This window comes from Ceratotherium simum, chromosome X, assembly GCF_057802395.1.
Source record: "Ceratotherium simum simum isolate JZ-2026a chromosome X, ASM5780239v1, whole genome shotgun sequence".
Taxonomy (NCBI): Eukaryota; Metazoa; Chordata; class Mammalia; order Perissodactyla; family Rhinocerotidae; genus Ceratotherium; species Ceratotherium simum.
Genome location: NC_141940.1, coordinates 93,567,690 through 93,586,594, shown reverse-complemented (window position 1 = coordinate 93,586,594; position 18,905 = coordinate 93,567,690). Strand labels below are relative to the sequence as shown.

The 18,905-nt window shown below is 40.7% G+C and overlaps 1 protein-coding gene across 1 annotated transcript in view; it reads left to right on the top strand.

Annotated features, from left to right (window-relative positions):
* Positions 1–17,638, top strand: part of MAOA (amine oxidase [flavin-containing] A) — a 66,773-nt gene extending 49,135 nt beyond the window's left edge. The window contains exons 7-15 of the mRNA XM_087427005.1: positions 1,961–2,110; positions 2,399–2,558; positions 3,423–3,519; positions 6,675–6,728; positions 10,574–10,631; positions 11,831–11,928; positions 13,927–14,038; positions 14,249–14,311; positions 14,503–17,638. Of these exons, the coding sequence (XP_087283131.1) occupies positions 1,961–2,110; positions 2,399–2,558; positions 3,423–3,519; positions 6,675–6,728; positions 10,574–10,631; positions 11,831–11,928; positions 13,927–14,038; positions 14,249–14,311; positions 14,503–14,649 (939 nt within the window). The 3' untranslated portion in view covers positions 14,650–17,638. The remainder of the gene's footprint in view (positions 1–1,960; positions 2,111–2,398; positions 2,559–3,422; positions 3,520–6,674; positions 6,729–10,573; positions 10,632–11,830; positions 11,929–13,926; positions 14,039–14,248; positions 14,312–14,502) is intronic.
* Positions 17,639–18,905: the final 1,267 nt, after the last annotated feature.

Below are 18,905 nucleotides of genomic sequence, written 5' to 3'. Positions count from 1 at the left end.
ATTTTGTGTCTCAAAGTTATTCTTTTATGTTAACTGTTATAGAATGGAAGTGTCTTCTTTCTTCTAATTCACACAAGTGATTTATGGCCACTCTTTCAATAGTAAGTTCTACATTTTGGATTCTAAATTTTTGTTGCCCACTATCATTTGCTCAGCTTCCATACCACTTTCATTACTGATGAATGAACTCATTTGGCTCATTGGCTTGACACACAGCAAACCAATGGTGAGGCCAGAATCCTAATTCCCTGATTTTCTAGACTCCGAGATTCTTTGTGTCAAGGATCTCCCTTATCCAAAAAAATGGGTATCTCTTTTCTAGGAATGTTATGCCTCGATGGGATGAGGTTTACTTAGGAGCAGTTTACTTCCAACTTAGGCTCTGTTCCATAGCAGGAGATGTCGAGTCTTTCTCTGCTAAGTGAGTTATTTCTCTCCTTAGGAGACCTCCAGAAGTCCCCAAATTATTCCTGTGGCCCCAACACTTACTACCCATTTGACCATTGGCTTGAACAAATGCAGGATAGTTGCATTTTTTTACGTGTCTTTACACTTAGAAATCCCACATTACTCCTTTTAACCTAGATTTTTTACTTTCTGAGGTATCTTGACTCATATTTTATATTTAAATGCCTCATTCAGAGGAGCAGAGGTACTTCTATGCAAATTCTACACAACCTTTTGGAAAGTGCAATTCAGATTATGAATCTCAAACCATTATCACAATATCTTTATAAAGACCTTAGATTTATCCTTTAATAATTTAGTTCAACAAATACTAGACATGAAGGAGTGGACAGTGAACAAGATGGAAATAGTTCATGGTCCTTCCACTATACTAAAGTTCAAAGTAACTCTTGGAAAACAGAGGTCAAATTATAAATTAAATGGTCCCACTTTCTTGAGGAAGAACAGATCATGAATTTAGGTGTGAACTACTATGGAAATATTTTTGTAAAGAACTTTGGTGGTGGTGTTAGAACAATAGCCAGTTATAAAAGTGCAAAAATTACTGCATGGCTACTCATGCAAGGTTTTCTGGAGGAGTGTGATTGAGGTACCTGATTGTCAAATGTTAGTCTGTGCCCTAGTCTACCTACATGTATTTCTAACCATTCAAAGAATCGTCTACAACAGGCTAAAAATATTGCCCTGGTTCTTACAAAGTGAGTTGTATTAAGGACTTGCCTTCATAGATTGAGCTGGAATGATTTCCATGGTGAATGCAGCAGATCACATGGGGTGGAGCACTCATGGTCTTACAGGGCTGCTCAAGGGAACTATTGAACAATGTGTCGAGGAACAGGCAGGTGCTTAGCCTTCACCCTTCTGCCCCCGCAGTGAAACTTCCAGACATTTTTGCAAAAAGTTACTCAACATCTGAGATTTAGATTCTTAGAACATCATTTGGTGATGACCAGATAATATCTAAGAGCACCCTTAGCCTGTTCTCTTAGAGAACATCTTAATCTGCCTAGACAGCCCTTGGCCAGGACTTTGAGAAACCAGAGGGAATTAGAAACTGAATCCCCATCTCAATAAAACCAGGAAAAAAAATAATTAATTAGTCTTAAAAAAAGAAACCACATCCCCTGGGAGAAGTGTGGCACACTTCCTTTCCCAGGGCTCCCTCCATGCACTGCACTCTTGGGCGTTTGAAGCCCACAGACTTGCTGATATTTGCATTTGGTCAAGGTGTCACTGGTAAAGGGGAACATTTCTTCTGATTGTGTGATTTTATAAACTAATCATGGCTTTTCATTGCCAGAAGCTGTGCAGAGCATAATGATTGAGGTGCCTTGGTAGACTTTGCTTCTGTCCTTAATGAGTTCAACAGTGAAGTGTGCAGAGGGTAAACGTATGGCCTGTGACTTTCTGGAGTTTTTCTAATCAGTGACAATACAATTTTCCTTCCTTGAGCTTTTATAACATTTCCTTTCCTGCCTGCCTTCTTTTGTAGGAACGGAAGTTTGTAGGTGGATCTGGTCAAGTGAGCGAACGGATAATGGACCTCCTCGGGGACAGAGTGAAGCTGGAGCATCCTGTCACCTATGTCGACCAGTCAGGTGACAACGTCATCGTAGAGACATTGAATCATGAACGTTATGAGGTAATTCACTTTAGTCAAAAGGATCATATATTAAATAGGCCTTGTATCTTCTGCAGCTTTTAACCAAATATAATCCAAGCAGTGACGTAATTAATGCTGGCACGTTTCCAACTCAGTCTTCCAAATTACCAACCTTGGTTGACCTGCCTTGCTCTGTTTTGTTGCCTCGTAGTGGCCTCATTTTGTATGTTGTTACTGCTCAGTGTCATTCAAAATGATAAATATGATGTTTCATGCCCTCTGCAAAGACTCACGTTTGAGGTGCTATTTTGTGTTTGTGTGTTTTAGTGCAGATACGTAATTAGTGCCATCCCTCCAACTTTGACGGCCAAGATCCACTTCAGACCAGAGCTTCCATCAGAGAGAAACCAGTTGATTCAGCGTCTTCCAATGGGGGCTATCATTAAGTGCATGATGTATTACAAGGAGGCCTTTTGGAGGAAGAAGGGTATGCAGCACTTATTCATGTTTAAATTGTACTAAGTGAAGGGACCACACTCTTCTAGAAACATTAGGCTAGACATTAAACAGAAAAAAAGATGTGTTTTCAAATTGGTAAATAAAGGATTATAAATCTCAGTCTCTCCATCTCCTGATAGCCCTTTGTGACACAAAATGACCCCAAGAGCACTTGCTGGCAGTGAGAGGGAAAGAAGAGATCCCACCAGTTGCAGGGCCACCATTGCCCTGGCTCCTGGCATATGTCCTGCCACTTACTCTTCATGAGCAGAGTGAGACAAAGGGGCACTGTGGAAAATGCACTGTTTTGAAGTCACGTATTCCTGGGCTTCACTTACTAGTGTGGCCTCAGGTGTGACACTTCACCTCTCTCAGCATCAGTCTTTGTGTAAAATGGTAACGACACCTACTGTCAGGGTATTGTGAAGATTAAATGAGGCATGCTCTAGATGGATATGGTGGCTATTGTTGATAAGCCTTCTGCTCATACTCAAAGAATTCCTTCCTGCCACTTCTTCCATGGGTTTATAGGGGTAATTCCCTCTAACACACCTCTCTCTTTCTCCATGTAGTCCAGGACTCCAGGGCCATCTTAGACTTTTAGCCATGCATTGATCATACATGACCCTTATGTAGAGGTCATTGAGATGGGTCATTTTCCAGTGTCTGGGTGAATAGACATCCTTGTATAGTCAGTGTGTGTATTTAATAGAAAATAGCTTCTAGGGTTCGGGTAAAGACCAATGGTTTAAGATTTGCCTTCTTCTTAGCAAAATAGTTTTATGTAAAATTTTTCCCCCTAAATCTCTGATGAGGTCAGTCCCAATCGCTTATTGATTTTCTCCTGGTTAAGATTATTGTGGCTGTATGATCATTGAAGATGAGGAAGCTCCAATTTCAATAACCCTGGATGACACCAAGCCAGACGGATCGCTGCCTGCCATCATGGGGTAAGTTAGAGCTGGGTGTTCTGCATTTTCCAAATTGTGTTGGTGTATTGGTGTGGATGCTGGCAGAGCATATTGTTTTGGAATCAAGCTCAAGCAATGATAAGTAACCCTACAGAAATAGATCATGTTTCCCTGTATTAAAATATTAGAGTAATGTTTTGTGGCACAAGAACACTGGGAAACTTTACTAAAATTGACACCATTTTGAACTTGCGCTCATATATTTCTTTCCTCGATAAAACTTACAGATTGAGGACAGAGTGAAAGAAGCAGCTAGACAGGCAGTATGGTAGACAACCCTGCCTAGAGGCAGAATGTCGACAACCATTCTGGAATGAGAACTGACTGTTTTATCCTATAAAACTTTCCAAAGTTAGGGTTTCTGGGCTGTATACTCTTCTCTATTCCAGACATCGCCTCATAGCAAATGTTAATATGTTCATTGTTACCCTGGGACATAAGATGGATGCCCAGTTAGGAAGTGCAGCTTGAAGTAGAGCCAGGCCTTGAGTGGATGGCACTTTTTCTAGTAGGTCACTCCATGGCTGTCCTTTACCAGGGATGGTCCAGGGCGAGGTTCTGTATCTGGAAGAGGAGAGCTCTTACCCTCTCCTTGCATCCCCGCATGCACCTGCTCTGCCCTTTGGGACTAGGGGTCCAGAGAAGGAAGCAGGAGCTCCCACAAAGGAATTGCTAAGGAGTGCTGCAGCCTCCCAGTTGCCGTGCCTTTCAGCCCTCCTCAAAACTATACAAACAAAAGGCCTATTTATTCTACCACATCACAACAAAAGAGCACAGCTTCTGTAGCAGTCAAGTGACGTTTAGAGACCAGTGGTTTTCTCCTTCACCCCTGGGAGAGTTGAGCTCATGCACATTGCATCATTAAAGGGAAATTACAAAACCAATAGGAGCAGACCCACGATCCAAGGGACTTAGAAAGCAGGCTGTGCTACTGGACTGTCAGTAAGACATTTTATAACCCCTTCTCTGGCTGTAAAATACAAGAAATAGCACCAGCCTCCCTGGGAAGGGCAGGTGCTCACAACATAACCACCATAGGAACAGTTCATCCCCTTCATCTCTAATTCCACTGGGCAAGAAAGGATATAGATTGTTTGGGCAGTTTGTTACCACCTTCTATATGCCAGAGGAAAGCAGGAGGTTGAGGTAGAGATTTCAGGAGACTGTCAATCAAGACCTATCCAATTGTAGATGGAAGAACATTCATGTTCTTCTTGCCCTGGGAGTTAGATACTGTGCCGTCTGCCCTTCTGGGCTTTCTTCAGCTTTATTAACAAGGACATGTATGGCAGAAGCCTTCCAGATGGTAATGGAGTTACTTAGGCAGTTCCTAAAAAGTGATATTCTACTCTGTTTTATCTGGGCAATTGCCTCCACCTTGTTCTTGCCTTGAAGCTTCATTACCTCCACCCTGCTCTTTGCTCTGGGCGAGGAAAGCCTTGAAGATAGGGCTGGTAATTGCCCAGCACTGTGTTTGTGATAACTAGTGCCTTTTGGAAACTAGAAAGGACGTTGTACTTTAGAACTGTGGAATGTCCTCAACCCAAAGCCAGTGTGTTTAATTTCCTCAATAAAACACCAAAGAAAGTTAAAGAATAGTTGTCCATAGTTAGAATTAGATCAAAGAGGTTATTTCATTCTTGACTTGAGATTTGACAGAAATAGCCAACACTAACTGCCTTTTGGAAAAGGAACTGTAAAAAGCACCCAAGATCTAAAAAGGTTTTCAGATAAATCATTTAATCTTTCATCAGATAGTGGTGATTTTCATTGAAATACCGCATAAATCTAAAATGATCAATTCTTGCATAAACCTAAAATTTAACTAAAATCATTACTAGCAAGCTATAACATAAGGTGTTAAATCAAGCAAAATTATGACTATATCCCATAAAGTTCAACAGTCCACAGCTTCCTCTGAAATACTATTCTCTGGATTAACACATTTATGTTTTGTATCTTTGCTTCCCAGAATGATCTTGAATAACGGCCCTAAAAGAATTGCCAATCAAATTGAGGAACAGTTTAATCTGAGGGTGAGGGAGAGGATGAAATATCTGTTTCCAGCCCTTGCTTTTTCAGTCCTGATCTACTTGTCTTTTTGGTCTAGAATAAAGGAAATACAATTTTAAAATTTTTTTTAAATGGAGAAATAACTTCATTGTCCTTTAGCTCATTTGAGTTTTTGGAAGATTTCTAATAATAGTATAACTAAGTTCTTCTTGTCACAATTCAATTCGTTAAAATATACATGCAATTAGTAATATCATTATAATAAGTAGAATCTATCTGATTAAAGGGAAGCAGACAGATTATAACAGAGTTTTGCTGAGTTACTGAATTTGGGGACTGTGCTAGGCCAGTTTTCCAGGAAGCCAGCTCAGAGATGGAGATTTGGGTGAAGGAGGTTCATTGAGAAGTGCTCTGGGGATCACTACCTGTGAGGAAGGGGAGGAATGAGGATGGGGCAGAGGGAGATATTGGGCTTCAGTGTTGTCCCAGTGGAGGCCTCAGCCATCCCACAGGGAGCTCTGAGCAGGATTACCCTTCAGAGGCATCCTGCACTGAGGCAAGGGGGTGGGCCTTGGTACCCACTGCACCCCAGAGCCGGTCATTCTGGGGAGGAGCGGGACCTTGAGCCAGGCAGTTCTCTGCTGCAGAATGATTGCTGGGGAAGGCTTCAGCTATGAGCTGAGGGCAATGAGTACTTGATCCTAAAGAGAGATCTGGGTGACCCACCATGACATCTACTACAGGCATTTATTTATATTTGTTTTTCCAATTTTTCAAGTATTTGGCAGAAGGCAACAGTCATTACTGGGATAATCATTTAATGCAACATTAATTCATCTAACGTTTGGTTTCCTACTATATGCCGAGAACTGTGCTAAACTTTGGGGGCAAAATATTGAGTAGAAGGTGACCTGTCATTTAGGAGCCCACGGCCTAGCAAGGGTTTTGGACACAGAGGCAGACCGAAGACAGCATGGCATTTGCTCTAGTGGAGGGAAATCATGGGAGGGTGTTGGAGAGTTCATTAATGCCAAGTAGGTGGAGGCAAGAACACTTCAAAAAGAAGCAACTCTTAAGATAAACTGCTGATGACTAATCGTTCAAGTGTAACCTCTCTCTAGCTTCATCGTTGCTCGAAAAGCTGACCAACTTGCTAAGCTGCATAAAGAAACAAGGTAAGAATTTACATCTGAAACATATAATAGGTTAGATTTATATTGTGCTTATTGCACTGACAACAGTATAATAGCATTATGAAAAACACAATAATCCACTAATATTCTCAAAATCACAACAAATCGGGCCGGCCCCATGGCTTAGCAGTTAAGTGCGCGCACTCTGCTACTGGCGGCCCGGGTTCGGATCCCAGGCGCACACCAACGCACCGCTTCTCCGGCCATGCTGAGGCCGCGTCCCACATACAGCAACTAGAAGGATGTGCAACTATGACATACAGCTATCTACTGGGGCTTTGGGGGACAAAAAAGGAGGAAGATTGGCAATAGATGTTAGCTCAGAGCCAGTCTCCCTCAGCAAAAAGAGGAGGATTAGCATGGATGTTAGCTCAGGGCTGATCTTCCTCACAAAAAAAAAATCACAACAAATCAACCTTTTTGTATTTTGCTATGAGCCCCTCGACTTAGTCCTTGCCCATATGCATATATAAATTGAGTTTTACATGTTTGTGTTCATTTTACAGTAGTTCAGAGGTAGGATTTCCCTGTAAGATAGAGAAAATCATAGAAAACATTAGCTTTGAAAAAAGCTTTAGAGGCCCAGTCCTGATCACCTTGCAAGACCATTCATTATTCCTTTTCTAAGGTTCTCTAACATGTACTTTTTTGAAAAGCAAATCCATACATATGTGTTTCAACCTGTTGTAACTTGTGTACATAAAGTATTCCTCTTTGATTACCTAGGACACAGCTCTGATGTTCCCTTCTCCCGAGAGCTTCCTAGTGTAGAACAATTATTTTAGGACAATGGCTTTTTTCTATCTTTCTCCCTTTCTCTCTTTGTACCATGTTATATTTGTTTTATTTTGCCTTGGAATCCTTTGTTCAAATAAAATCTTACTTGGAACTCTTACCTGGAAACAGGCATTTGGCTATTGGGGAACTGCTTCTGGGAATTTCTGGGCTTCCCTTCTTTAGGGTAGTCCTAAATCCTTTGTTAGCTTTTGAAGAGGACCGATACACACACAAATGTATACTTCTCTCCACTAACAGCCCTTGCTTTGAGAGTTACTTTGATGACTTTGGAAGTCAAGGAAAGGCTGTAGAAGTTCCCACATTTGCACACAGATTTGTTTATTTGAGCTACCATGAAATTTGATGTCAGGAAGGGAACTATTTTAATGTCCACCTTTTCATTGAGTAGAGGAAGAATTTGGGGTCCACTGACAGGGAATGATATGCCCAAGGCTCCATAGCTAGCTTGTGACCAAGTCAGGAATAGCATCTAATGTGTACTTTTTTTCATTACGCCACACTAAGCTTGACATTTTCTTTTGGATTTCCTGCTTTCCCTCCTTCTTAATAGTAAAATAAATACCAGCCTGGATGTAGACATTTGGTTATGATTCCACATGGTGGCTGAACTTCTCAAAAGTTTTTACGAGGCAAAACCCTTAGAACTCTGACTATGTTGTTGACTGGAGCAATGGTTCCCAGAACCGACTGCATCAAAATCTCCCAAAAAATGTTTGGAAAATATATTTTTATGAGGCCAGTAGATTATGATTTGGTAGGTTAGAGGTGAGGCCTGAGTATTTGTATTTTTTAACAGGCTTTTCCAGTTATTAGGAAGAGCAGCCAGATTTAGAAACCAGTGGGTAAATTCACCTACAAGATGATTCGCACAGTGACCTCTTTTGGCCATCATTTAAAATATGTTCTATTATTTTTAGAGCCCAACTAACCAATCATTGCATTGCTCCAATATCCTTGTCTTACATAACTTTTCCAAAAATTTTTAATTTTAATGGGAGGAAAGGGATGGGGAAGATAATTTCCTGATATATTTGTATGAACTCATCCTTGACTCTTCTAATAGTATGAAATACAGTAAATAATGACATTATTATAACTGGTTTATTGTTCATGAACGAAAAATTAACTACAATGTAGGTTGATTGGATTTTAGATTTCACTGTTTTAATAAAGATTTTACTACATGTTCCAAACATAAGTTAAGCATCATTAATCTTTTCAGGATGATTATCAATACTTTTGTTTTCTAATTGACTCAAAATGTCAGAATTATTCTTTGTAACACTCATATGAAGTAGTTAAGAATGAGTCATCTCATCATAGAGTAGGAAAGAAGGTACCATACTAGGCTGAGGATGGATTTTGATTCAATAAATTTTTATTGACCACTTATTACAGGCGGGATGCTCAAGAGAGTAGAGCCTCGGCCCTGCCATTAATTAGCTGAGTGATGTTGAAAAAGTCTCTTCAATGCACTGAGCTTCAGCCTCCTCATCTTTGAAATGAGGGGCTTGGATTAGATAGAGAGAGATAGACAGGTGGACAGTAGTCTTGAGACTTCTTCCAGTTCTGCCTTTCATTTATGATTATTGATCTGTAGTATGAACAGCTCCTTGAAGGAAACCAAACTTTTCCTGTCTGTACTGGAACTTAAATAGCCACCTAATGTTGTGTGACATCACCTCAGGAGTGGCATTTGTTTCTCCCTTAAAACCTTCCACGGTAAAATGGTAGCAATAAGCAATGTTTATAATTCCACCTCCTACTCCTGACTTAACACTGTATGTCCACAAGATGGAAGTTCTAGGGGTTATATAAATGGTATAAATGTGAGCATTCAGTTAAATTTATAAGGTTACACTTTGTCCCACATTATTCAGAGAAATTGGGGACATGTTTTAAAAATATTTTCTAATGTAATTGGCAACATAAAATCGTCATCTTTAAAAATCTCTGTTTCTTTTAGTACTGGTAAGTGTAACCTTCCCCCTCACACGTTTTTGGTCGTTTGTCTCTTCAGCTTTTAATGCTCGTCTTACAGATTTGAATTAAACCATTTGCCACATTTTTTAGCAAATATTTTTCCAATTGCTTGTTAGCCTGTAACAAGTATTTTGGAGCACTTTCAATGTTTAAACTATATAAAAACTAAAGTAGGTAAATACCAAAAGTATATAACTGGGATCGGTGTGAACCTATTCCAACAAATCCTGAAATAGACCCATTCATTTCTAAAATGGGTTATTTTAGTAAATTAGAACTTTTTAATATCACCAAGAGTGGTTATAAGTTTAAAATGTATCTGTTTCAAGAAGTGCTTAGATAAATTAAGCTACTGATTTTTAAGACATAACGCGTGCCATGTTCTGTGCTGGTCATTTACATAATGAATTATGAGGGTAACCAAAGACTGCGTTTGAGGTAACATCACATAGCACACCATGCGCACTGCCCAGATGCCCTTTGGAGTACTGTGTCTGCAGACCATTCTGTCGAGTGACAGATTACTAGACTGGAATGACTGTAGGCCTCTCCAGGTATAGCATATTTTATGTTATGCTTAAAAGATCAAATGAGCTTTATATGTTTGTAGATCTTTAAAATATAAATATAGGATACTTAAAAGACACTGTCATATGTACTATAGACTTATAAAAGGGATTATTCTGGAATTCTACATATTCCAGAAAAGTGACTTAGAATCAGTTCCTAAAACTGACTGAATTGAATTTAATCTCATTTTCCCCATTTTAATCTTGAATAGATATGGTATAGGGTAATGAAAGAGGCAAAAATATTTTTTAAAAAGAGGAAAATTCTGTTGAATCTTCAAATCAAATGACTGTATTGAGGCATAGAGTTAGAGTGCGGAGATTCATGGAACTGTTCATTTTGTTTAGTGACAGAAGGCCATTGATTTTAATTTTTCCTTACTAAATCTGGTTCATTGGCAAGAGCCCTGTCTTGCTGTCTCTATTGTATACTCATCAGTTTTTACTTCTTTAACTTTTTTTTGTTCTTTTTTATAGGAAGAGGAAAATCTGTGAGCTCTATGCCAAAGTGCTGGGATCCCAAGAAGCTTTACAAGTAAGAACCTCCAGCTTTAATCCCTAGCAGGTTCTGCTCAGTTTGCTCTAAGTGGTAAAGCAAAGCGGATTCTGGTTTCCTGACAGTCTTAAGAGAGTATAAAGGGATATGCTTACTAGAGGATTAACTTCAACAATCACAAAAGGCCATTAAAAGCTGCTGTCAGGTGCATGCAATTTCTGATGCAGCAGTTCCTTGGGCTGTTCACTAGATAATTGGCAGCCAATTGTAATCAGAGCCTGGAGCTGCAGGTATTATCTCCAGGGTGGGTGAGATCAGTTCCCAGAACAGAGGTCCTGCCCTCATGTCAGTGTCAACTGACTACTGTGAAATAAAATCCCAGATATGTCATCATTTGTTGGTGAAGGCACAGTAGTATATACTTGATAAGACACACTGAATCTGGACTCTCTGCCCAGATCAAAGTCATACTAATTTATTTTTCCATCTGTAGACTCAATTCACGGCTCATTTAGGAACTGTAGTGTTTTCAATCCACTGTTGAAAGTGATTACAAGAATGAAATTCTTTTTGAAGAACCTACCAGATAGTTGGGGGCTCTTTCAGGGGATTATCTCTGAACTGTTCAAATAAAAAACTTGCAGAATGTGTTAGGGAAATCGGAGAAGGTTCTCATGTCCCTTGAGAAACATTTTTCATCTTAATTGTCCCCTTTTTAGCAGGATTCCCATCATTCACTTTTCCAGCTTATATGTTTTGGTTGTGAAAAAAGCCTTTCTTAGACACTGTGCTTATCTTCCGCCTCTTCCCTTCCACCCCTCTGTCAGCAGTAACACTGTAGTAGATGGGGGAAGTAAAGTCTATGATTTAGAGAATCCAGAGATTTGAGCAGACCTTTCCAGAACCTGATTGTTGGTGGGGTTTCCTATAGACTTAGGTCTAAAAGACTTCAGAATCTGCATGGAGATGCCCTCTCTTCCAGATACTGGAATACTTCATGTCTCTCCTAGGCAAAAGGTTGAGAAAGTCAAAGTATACATAGTTTGTCACTTGGTACCTCACAAAAGGCCATTACTTGATACTGTCATGTTTCCCCTTAAATGAGTTAGAAAAACAGGGCTGCCTTTTTTTTTAATGTAAACTTTTTGTTAAAGTAAAACACACAAGAGCCTTTATTATTGACTGCCAGCATTTCAGCTTTGTCTTCCCTTTGAAATTTTCTTCCCGCTGATCTGCAGCCGGTGCACTATGAAGAGAAGAACTGGTGTGAAGAGCAGTACTCCGGGGGCTGCTACACTGCCTACTTTCCCCCTGGGATCATGACTCAGTACGGAAGGTACTACCCGGACACTAAACTGATTAATACAACACATGCACCAAACTTAAAAAGATAAGCAAGGTTCAATAGAAATTGTAAAAATAGTCATCAGCATTCTTATTTCTAATATCCCAGATAGTCAGTTTGTACATTTCTAGATATCCATAGGAAAATAAGTAGGTACAAAGTCGGTACAAATAACAAAATAACAAAAATAAGTCAGTACAAAGAACAACAGCTGTCAATACCTAGAACAATCACAGACCACTGGTGAGGATTTCAGATGCCAGCAATACGTTGAGAATTCTGCAAGCTGCAGTGTCCTCCAAGAGGCCTTCTTGAGCTCAACTAAACATTTAGTCTCACATGACTAACCTAGGCTCCTGGGCACCAGTCTACACAGAGGGACATGGGCTAAACACGTCTTGCCAGCCAGAGCAGCGTCAGACATTCCTCTTCATGGGGAAGCATCCTCGCTGTATACAGCTAAGGTGTAAGGAGGTGATATCCACTCAGGGTGGGAGAGTTCACCTTGGCTTAGAAGCCCCATGCCCCATAGGACCCATTGTCTCTTGTAACAGCCTCTTAGGCTTAGTGTCCAGGATCCTTGCAAGGGACATGCCCAGTTACAAAAGGCACCATACTCAGGGAAGCCCAAAGTGATAAACTCCTACAGGTATTTACATTTCATGACAGTTTTCGCAGCCCAGATGCAATTTTCCAATGTAGGGGTGTGGGGACGCATTTTTACCATAAGCAGTGTTACCTGGTAACGTAGATGGTGTTATTCCTTCATCAGGTTTCCAAAGGAACAGAGCTAGAAAGTTAACTCAAGGTCACGTTGGTCCACAGAGAAGGAAGAAGGATTTGTTAATCCTTTCCTTACATGAACTTTTTGTTTGTTTATTCTTAATTGAATCATTAAGTAATGATTTTAGTTAAATTTCAGGTTTATGCAAGAATCAATCATATTTTATACTTATGCAGGATTTCAATGAAAGTCATCAATGTCTGATGAAAGATTAAATGATTTATCTGAAAACCTTTTTTGATCTTGGGTGCTCTTTACAGTTCCTTTTCCAAAGGGCAGTTAGTGCTGTCTATTTCTGTCAAATCTCAAGTCGTGAATGAATAGCCTTTGTTAGTGATAACAGAATTGATTAACTGGAGTAGTTCTGGATTCAAAGTAGAAGTCTAGAAGATGGGACTAGGATTAGGAATAGATGAAGCCCAAGATTCCTGGAATTGGAAAAAGGCATGACAGTGGGTTAAGGTAAAGGCCTTTGGGGTGGAGGTGTGCAGCTTAGGAGATTTCATGAAAGTGGCTGCAGATGTGGCAGAAGTCAAAGCCAACAGGGTAGGAGGGGACAGTGGCCCATTCAGCTTAGCCCTTCCGTGGTTCTCTTCACCGAGACCTGTTTGTAAGAGAAGGCCCATTTCCCTGCCCTCAGCCAGTCTCCAGATAAATTCACAGAAGCTAACTGTACAGATGTGTTTTTTTAAGGAGACAGACATATAATCCCTCAGATCTCTCCTTTGTTAGAAGGTAGTTAATCTCCCTGTGTCCCCACTTGCCGCTGCGGTTCCTCCTGACACCCTTGGAGTACCTGCATGGCTGGGGTCTGCAGTCAGATGTGATCCCATGGAGAATGCGCCCCTTGGAAAGACTGTAGGGAGCATATTGGACTGCAAACAGGAAACACAGAGCAAATAAATCTGATTGTGGATTTAATGCATGTTCTTATATTCCACTTCTGGCTGGCTAGGAACAAGTCAGCATCATCTTTAGTGATTGATGATCTGACAGCCTGATTCTCTCTGGCTTGCAAGTTCAGATCCTTAGGTGCAGGCCCAGGAAACAGGGAAGAGCCTTTCACCTTTGGCTGAGTCCCATGGGAGTTTTTGAAACAGTTTGAGTTTCCGTGTCTTTTTTGTTGTAAATGAGGGCAGTGATTGGCTCATTTACCCTCAGCACCTTTCCAGGTAACTCTGTGTGACCTCTCTGTTCCCTTGAAGGGTGATTCGCCAACCAGTAGGCAGGATTTACTTTGCTGGCACGGAGACAGCCACACGCTGGAGCGGTTACATGGAAGGAGCAGTTGAGGCCGGAGAGCGGGCAGCTAGAGAGGTAAGAGAGGAAGGCGAGTCACTCTCCCTCCTGAGTCCGGCAGTGTGTTTGGCATCTGGCCTTTCTAGATGTTGACACTGATAAATCTGTATGTCCACTTCTCCGCCCCTTACTCCACTCATGGGGCTCATCTATGGCCAGTAGGGCCTTGAATCTGTTGAAAGTACAGAACCTCATTTCATGCTTAATACCATGGCCACTTTCTTTCAGGTCTTGAATGCTTGGGGGAAGGTGGCAGAGAAAGACGTATGGCTTCAAGAACCTGAATCAAAGGTCAGTTCGGCAGCTCCATCTCCAAGGACCAGTAACTGCATGTAAAACTCATCTGTCTCATCTTCTAGCGTCTGATGTAATTGTAGATGCCACTCTCCAGGGCATATCCACGCACTGATTTTACAGATATGTTTTGCCCCTCCTTGTCAGTGCAAGAGTTTTCTGCTAATGAGCTATATTCATTCATCTAGGATGTTCCAGCTACAGACATCACCCACACCTTCTGGGAGAGGAATCTGCCCTCCGTGTCAGGCCTGCTGAAGATCATTGGATTGTCCACAACAATAACTGCCCTGTCGATCGTGGTGTACAAATTCAGGGGGCTGTCACGATCCTGAAGTTTCAACCTAATGCTTCCTGCTTACGCTTTCCCAGCACCATCAAAAGCAAAATGTTGACAAATCAAAGGCCTTGTCATTGGACCACCTTTAAGTGCACTGAATTTCACCCCTCAGTTTAGTCTCAGTCCGTGTTAAGTGAAAACAATCCGAAGAATCACCTCATTAATTTCAGTAAGATCAAGTTCCATCTTGTGTAGATTAACTCATATTGATGGTAGAATAAAACCTTGTGATTGTTCGCTTAATTTCAAGAATTTCAAGTTGAAATGCTCATTCTGAAACAATTTCTGTGTCCTGATTTTCTCCCCTTTTACACAAAATGCCTGATGATTGCAGAAATGAAGCATTTAACTTTCTCTCTGCAGAGGTTGAGTAAGTTAAGGCCCAGCCTGTGACTGTCCTTTTCAGTCCTTAGGAAATGATGAAGTATAGGTCCAGAGCCCAGAGGCTCACAGCTTCCTGAGGTGAGCAGCTCCCACTTTGGATGGAGGAATAGTAAATGAAAGCAGTGGAGGCAGGAGGATGCAAGGCCCTCAGACCAGTAGGGGGTACATCTTCTGGGCTGCTGCCTCAGGACTCTCCTGACCACTTCTAATTCCTGTGAAGTTTCTACACACCTAGTCTTAGTGCTAGCTCATTTGTATTTTCCTCTTTTTCCTCTTAAAGAGGGCAGTGTTTACCAAGGTATAATGTTAAAATTGACTTGCTGTGGCTTTTGTGCAGCTCCCTAGGTGAGCAGAGGAAAATAGTGGCAAGACTGTTCCCCAAGAGGCCTTCCTGACTAGCTCCGCATGAGACCAACTGCAATAGGCATCTGCTCTTACTCCTCGAAGGTGGCTAGACGTCACTTCCCTCGTTTTCAATGATAACGTTCTCTGCCGATTGCAGGAAAGCAGTATTTTCCTTTTTTCAGGTAGACCCTGGCCTTCTGAAGGCCCCTAGTGGCATATATTTTTTCTGTTTTCCTATGACCATAGTAGAATTAGGCAGATCCATTAACTTGTCTTCAACATGGTTACCTGCCAATTTCTCTCAAATAAGTACTGAAATCCATATGATGAATTTCTGATTGTTATTTGTTGAGACTATCCAATACAGAAAGGGAATTAGGGCTCTGTATTATAACCTCACTTGCTTTAGTTATTAAGTTTTATAAAACATAAAATCGAGTGATTTTATATATGAAAACTAAGTTCTCTTAGGAGAAATGTGGGCCCAGAACAGTGCTCACATCTTGTCTTTCCCATTTTAAAAACTGTAAGATTTTTAAAATCCCCTTCCAAAGGTTTCAGCCAAAAAATACTTCTTTTTTTTAATATAAATATCTCTAAAAAATCTGCACAGATGTGATCCAATAAAGCAGTCGAGAGAATTCCATGGAATCAGGTACACAGGTGGTGGATACCCAGTAATACCTTATTCGGTATCATTGATGAATGAGGCATTTTATTTTAAATGAAGTTTCTAAATAGCTGAAGCTTCTTCTTTTATGTGCCAAAATTTTCAAATAAAAATTTTGGTGGACTGACTTCCACACATTATTAAATAAGCTTGATTCCACTTCATCTTTTTTTATTAATCAGGTCAATCATTGTGTATCTCAATTATTTTATACTTTTATAATAGAGTGATACGATTGGATTTGCCCCTGTACTAAGTGTCATGTGAATGTTTTATAGCTGGTCAGTCTACTGCTTCTTCTATCATCTCCCATATTCAGTATTTTATTTTATATCCTTGTTATCTCCATTACCTCCCAATACTTCTTAACCTAACTTCCTATCTATTTTTTATTGAATGGGAATTAAAGATTGCCAAAGGAAACCAACCCAAGTTATTACATAATTAATCTTATCATAAATCCAAAATTAAGTCACTGGACCCTGATGTGGGGACTAGTGCCTATCCTAAGAGCAAAGAGCAGGATTTTTCTGCCACTCTGCCTTGCAATTAAAAAGCATTTTATTTAATTTAGGAGTTTTAGTAATGTCTTGGATATGCTCCAGTACATACGGAGTTGTTGCATATTATATCAAACCATGTTGAGAAATCGCATCCCTGATCTATTTCAGTTGTTTCTGTTCACTTACTGATTAACTTGGTTCTGACACACCTTTTGGGAAATGCTGATTTAAACTTCTTAACTGGCAACAGTTTTTTTTTTTTTTTTTTTAAAGATTTTATTTATTTTATTTTTCCCCCCAAAGCCCCAGTGGATAGTTGTATGCCGTAGCTGCACATCCTTCTAGTTGCTGTATGCGGGACTCGGCCTCAGGATGAACGGAGAAGTGGTGCCTCGATGCGCACCCGGGATCCGAACCCGGGCCACCAGCATCGCAGCGCGCGCACTTAACCACCAAGCCACAGGGCCGGCCCTGGCAACAGTTTTAACAGTAATCAAGTTGTTAACATATCTAAGTCTTGAATGTTGAAGGACTCCTGAGTATGTGATTTACCCTCTGCTCAAACTTTTTAGAAAAATTAATTTATCCTAATTAGATCAGCCCTGTTAAGCTACAGATTGAGTATCAAAATGAATGCCATTTCAGACGTGAAATCAGAACTGAGAACTCCCACCATATACGAGACCATCCAACACCAAGATACCATAGGTCTTTTCTCCAACCCAGAGAAACTACAGCCAGTTTAAGCAGTTGAAAGAGCCTGGCCCTGTTAAGGCATCTGCTTCACAATTCTGAAGGCTGAGTTGGCCTCACTCCATAGTAAGGTCTAGAATTAGATTTTAAAAGTTAACCTTTTTTGTTCACAACTGTTAAATAAGGACTTACACTACACTGAAGAAAAAATATCAAAGGATTGTGAACTACATTTAGTTTGATTGTGAGCTTGGTGCCTAATGTTCTCTCTGAACTGTGCCCCAGTGCTACATGTGGGAGTACGTATATGTGTGTGTTTTGCCATTGAAGTATGATTTCGCCTGTATGCTACAGTTTTGTTTGTTAATAAACTGCACTACCACCCCTGCTTCAGACCTGGCTCCTCTATTTAGTCAGTGGTCCCAAGGTTAAATGGCTTCTTATAGCAAGAGGTCACAATGAGGTGTGATCCCTGGATGATGGGTTTAAAAACCACTTTATATTGACTCCAAACTCTCATAGTTCAATTTGACTTTCATGTTTTATCAAGGTTTTCTGGAAGCTAATTAAATGCTAGAATATTGGGCCACAGTATTCTGGGCCACAGTCAGTCCATGTAGAGTCTGATCGAAGCTTTCTCACCTAATTAGCTTATGATACCTTGAGCAAATCACTTTGGTTCTCTGCCTCAGTCTCCCCCATCTGGAAAAGGGTGCGTTGCACTTGATGACTTCTAATGATTCTTTTCATGGCAGCATTATATGATTTATGCATTTGTTACCAGCACTCTATCTATTTTTGCCTATCTGTATGGCAGGGGCAAGTCACTCAGCCTTTCTGTATCTTGGTTCACTTCTCGCTCGCTGTGTCCTCACACTGTGGAAAGGGCTAGGGAGCTTTCTTGGGCCTTTTTATATAAGAGCACTAATCCCATTCATGAGGGCTCTACCCTCATGACCTACACACACACCTCCTGAAGGCCTCACCTCCTAATACCATCAACTTGGCAGTTAGAATTTCAACATAAGAATTTCAGGGAGGCACAAACATCAGTCCCTAGCAGATTGCATGGCTAAAAATGGTAAAGAAAATCACAATAAGCATCATCCATAAGTGCTGAATGTAAAGTCCCATTTGCTCCTTTGACCATTGTTCACCTTCAGTCTTTTACTGTTCTGTCTACCCAGCCCTTCTCTGCACTCCGAGATCTTTATCAACTAGGATTCAATGTCTCCCAGCCCCCTGTGGTAAGGAGCTGCCTAAATTTGTTTTCAAAGAGTGCCATCTTCTGGCCAAACACTGCTGTTTCCTTCCAATGGAAATCCTCAAGTATTCAAGACAATGCTGTCCTTGGGGAGACTAAGAGGTGTCACCTCCACTCAGAATTTCCTCCAAACACATTTTCCTGTGCTCTCTTACTTTCCAGTTGCGAAATAGATGAAAAATATTAATGTCTAATGTCCACAGCCTTTCCTCTGCTCTAATTGCCCAGGAAGATTTTTTGTTAGAACTGCATGGTTCCTCAGCTTCTGTTACGTCCATCTGGGTGATGGGTGAGGAAAATTGGTGGGAGCTGAGAGAGGTGGGATTGCTTTTACCTTAGATAGGGCAGGGAACTAACCTGGGAAAAGCAGGGGAGGGAGGCTGGGGAGAAAA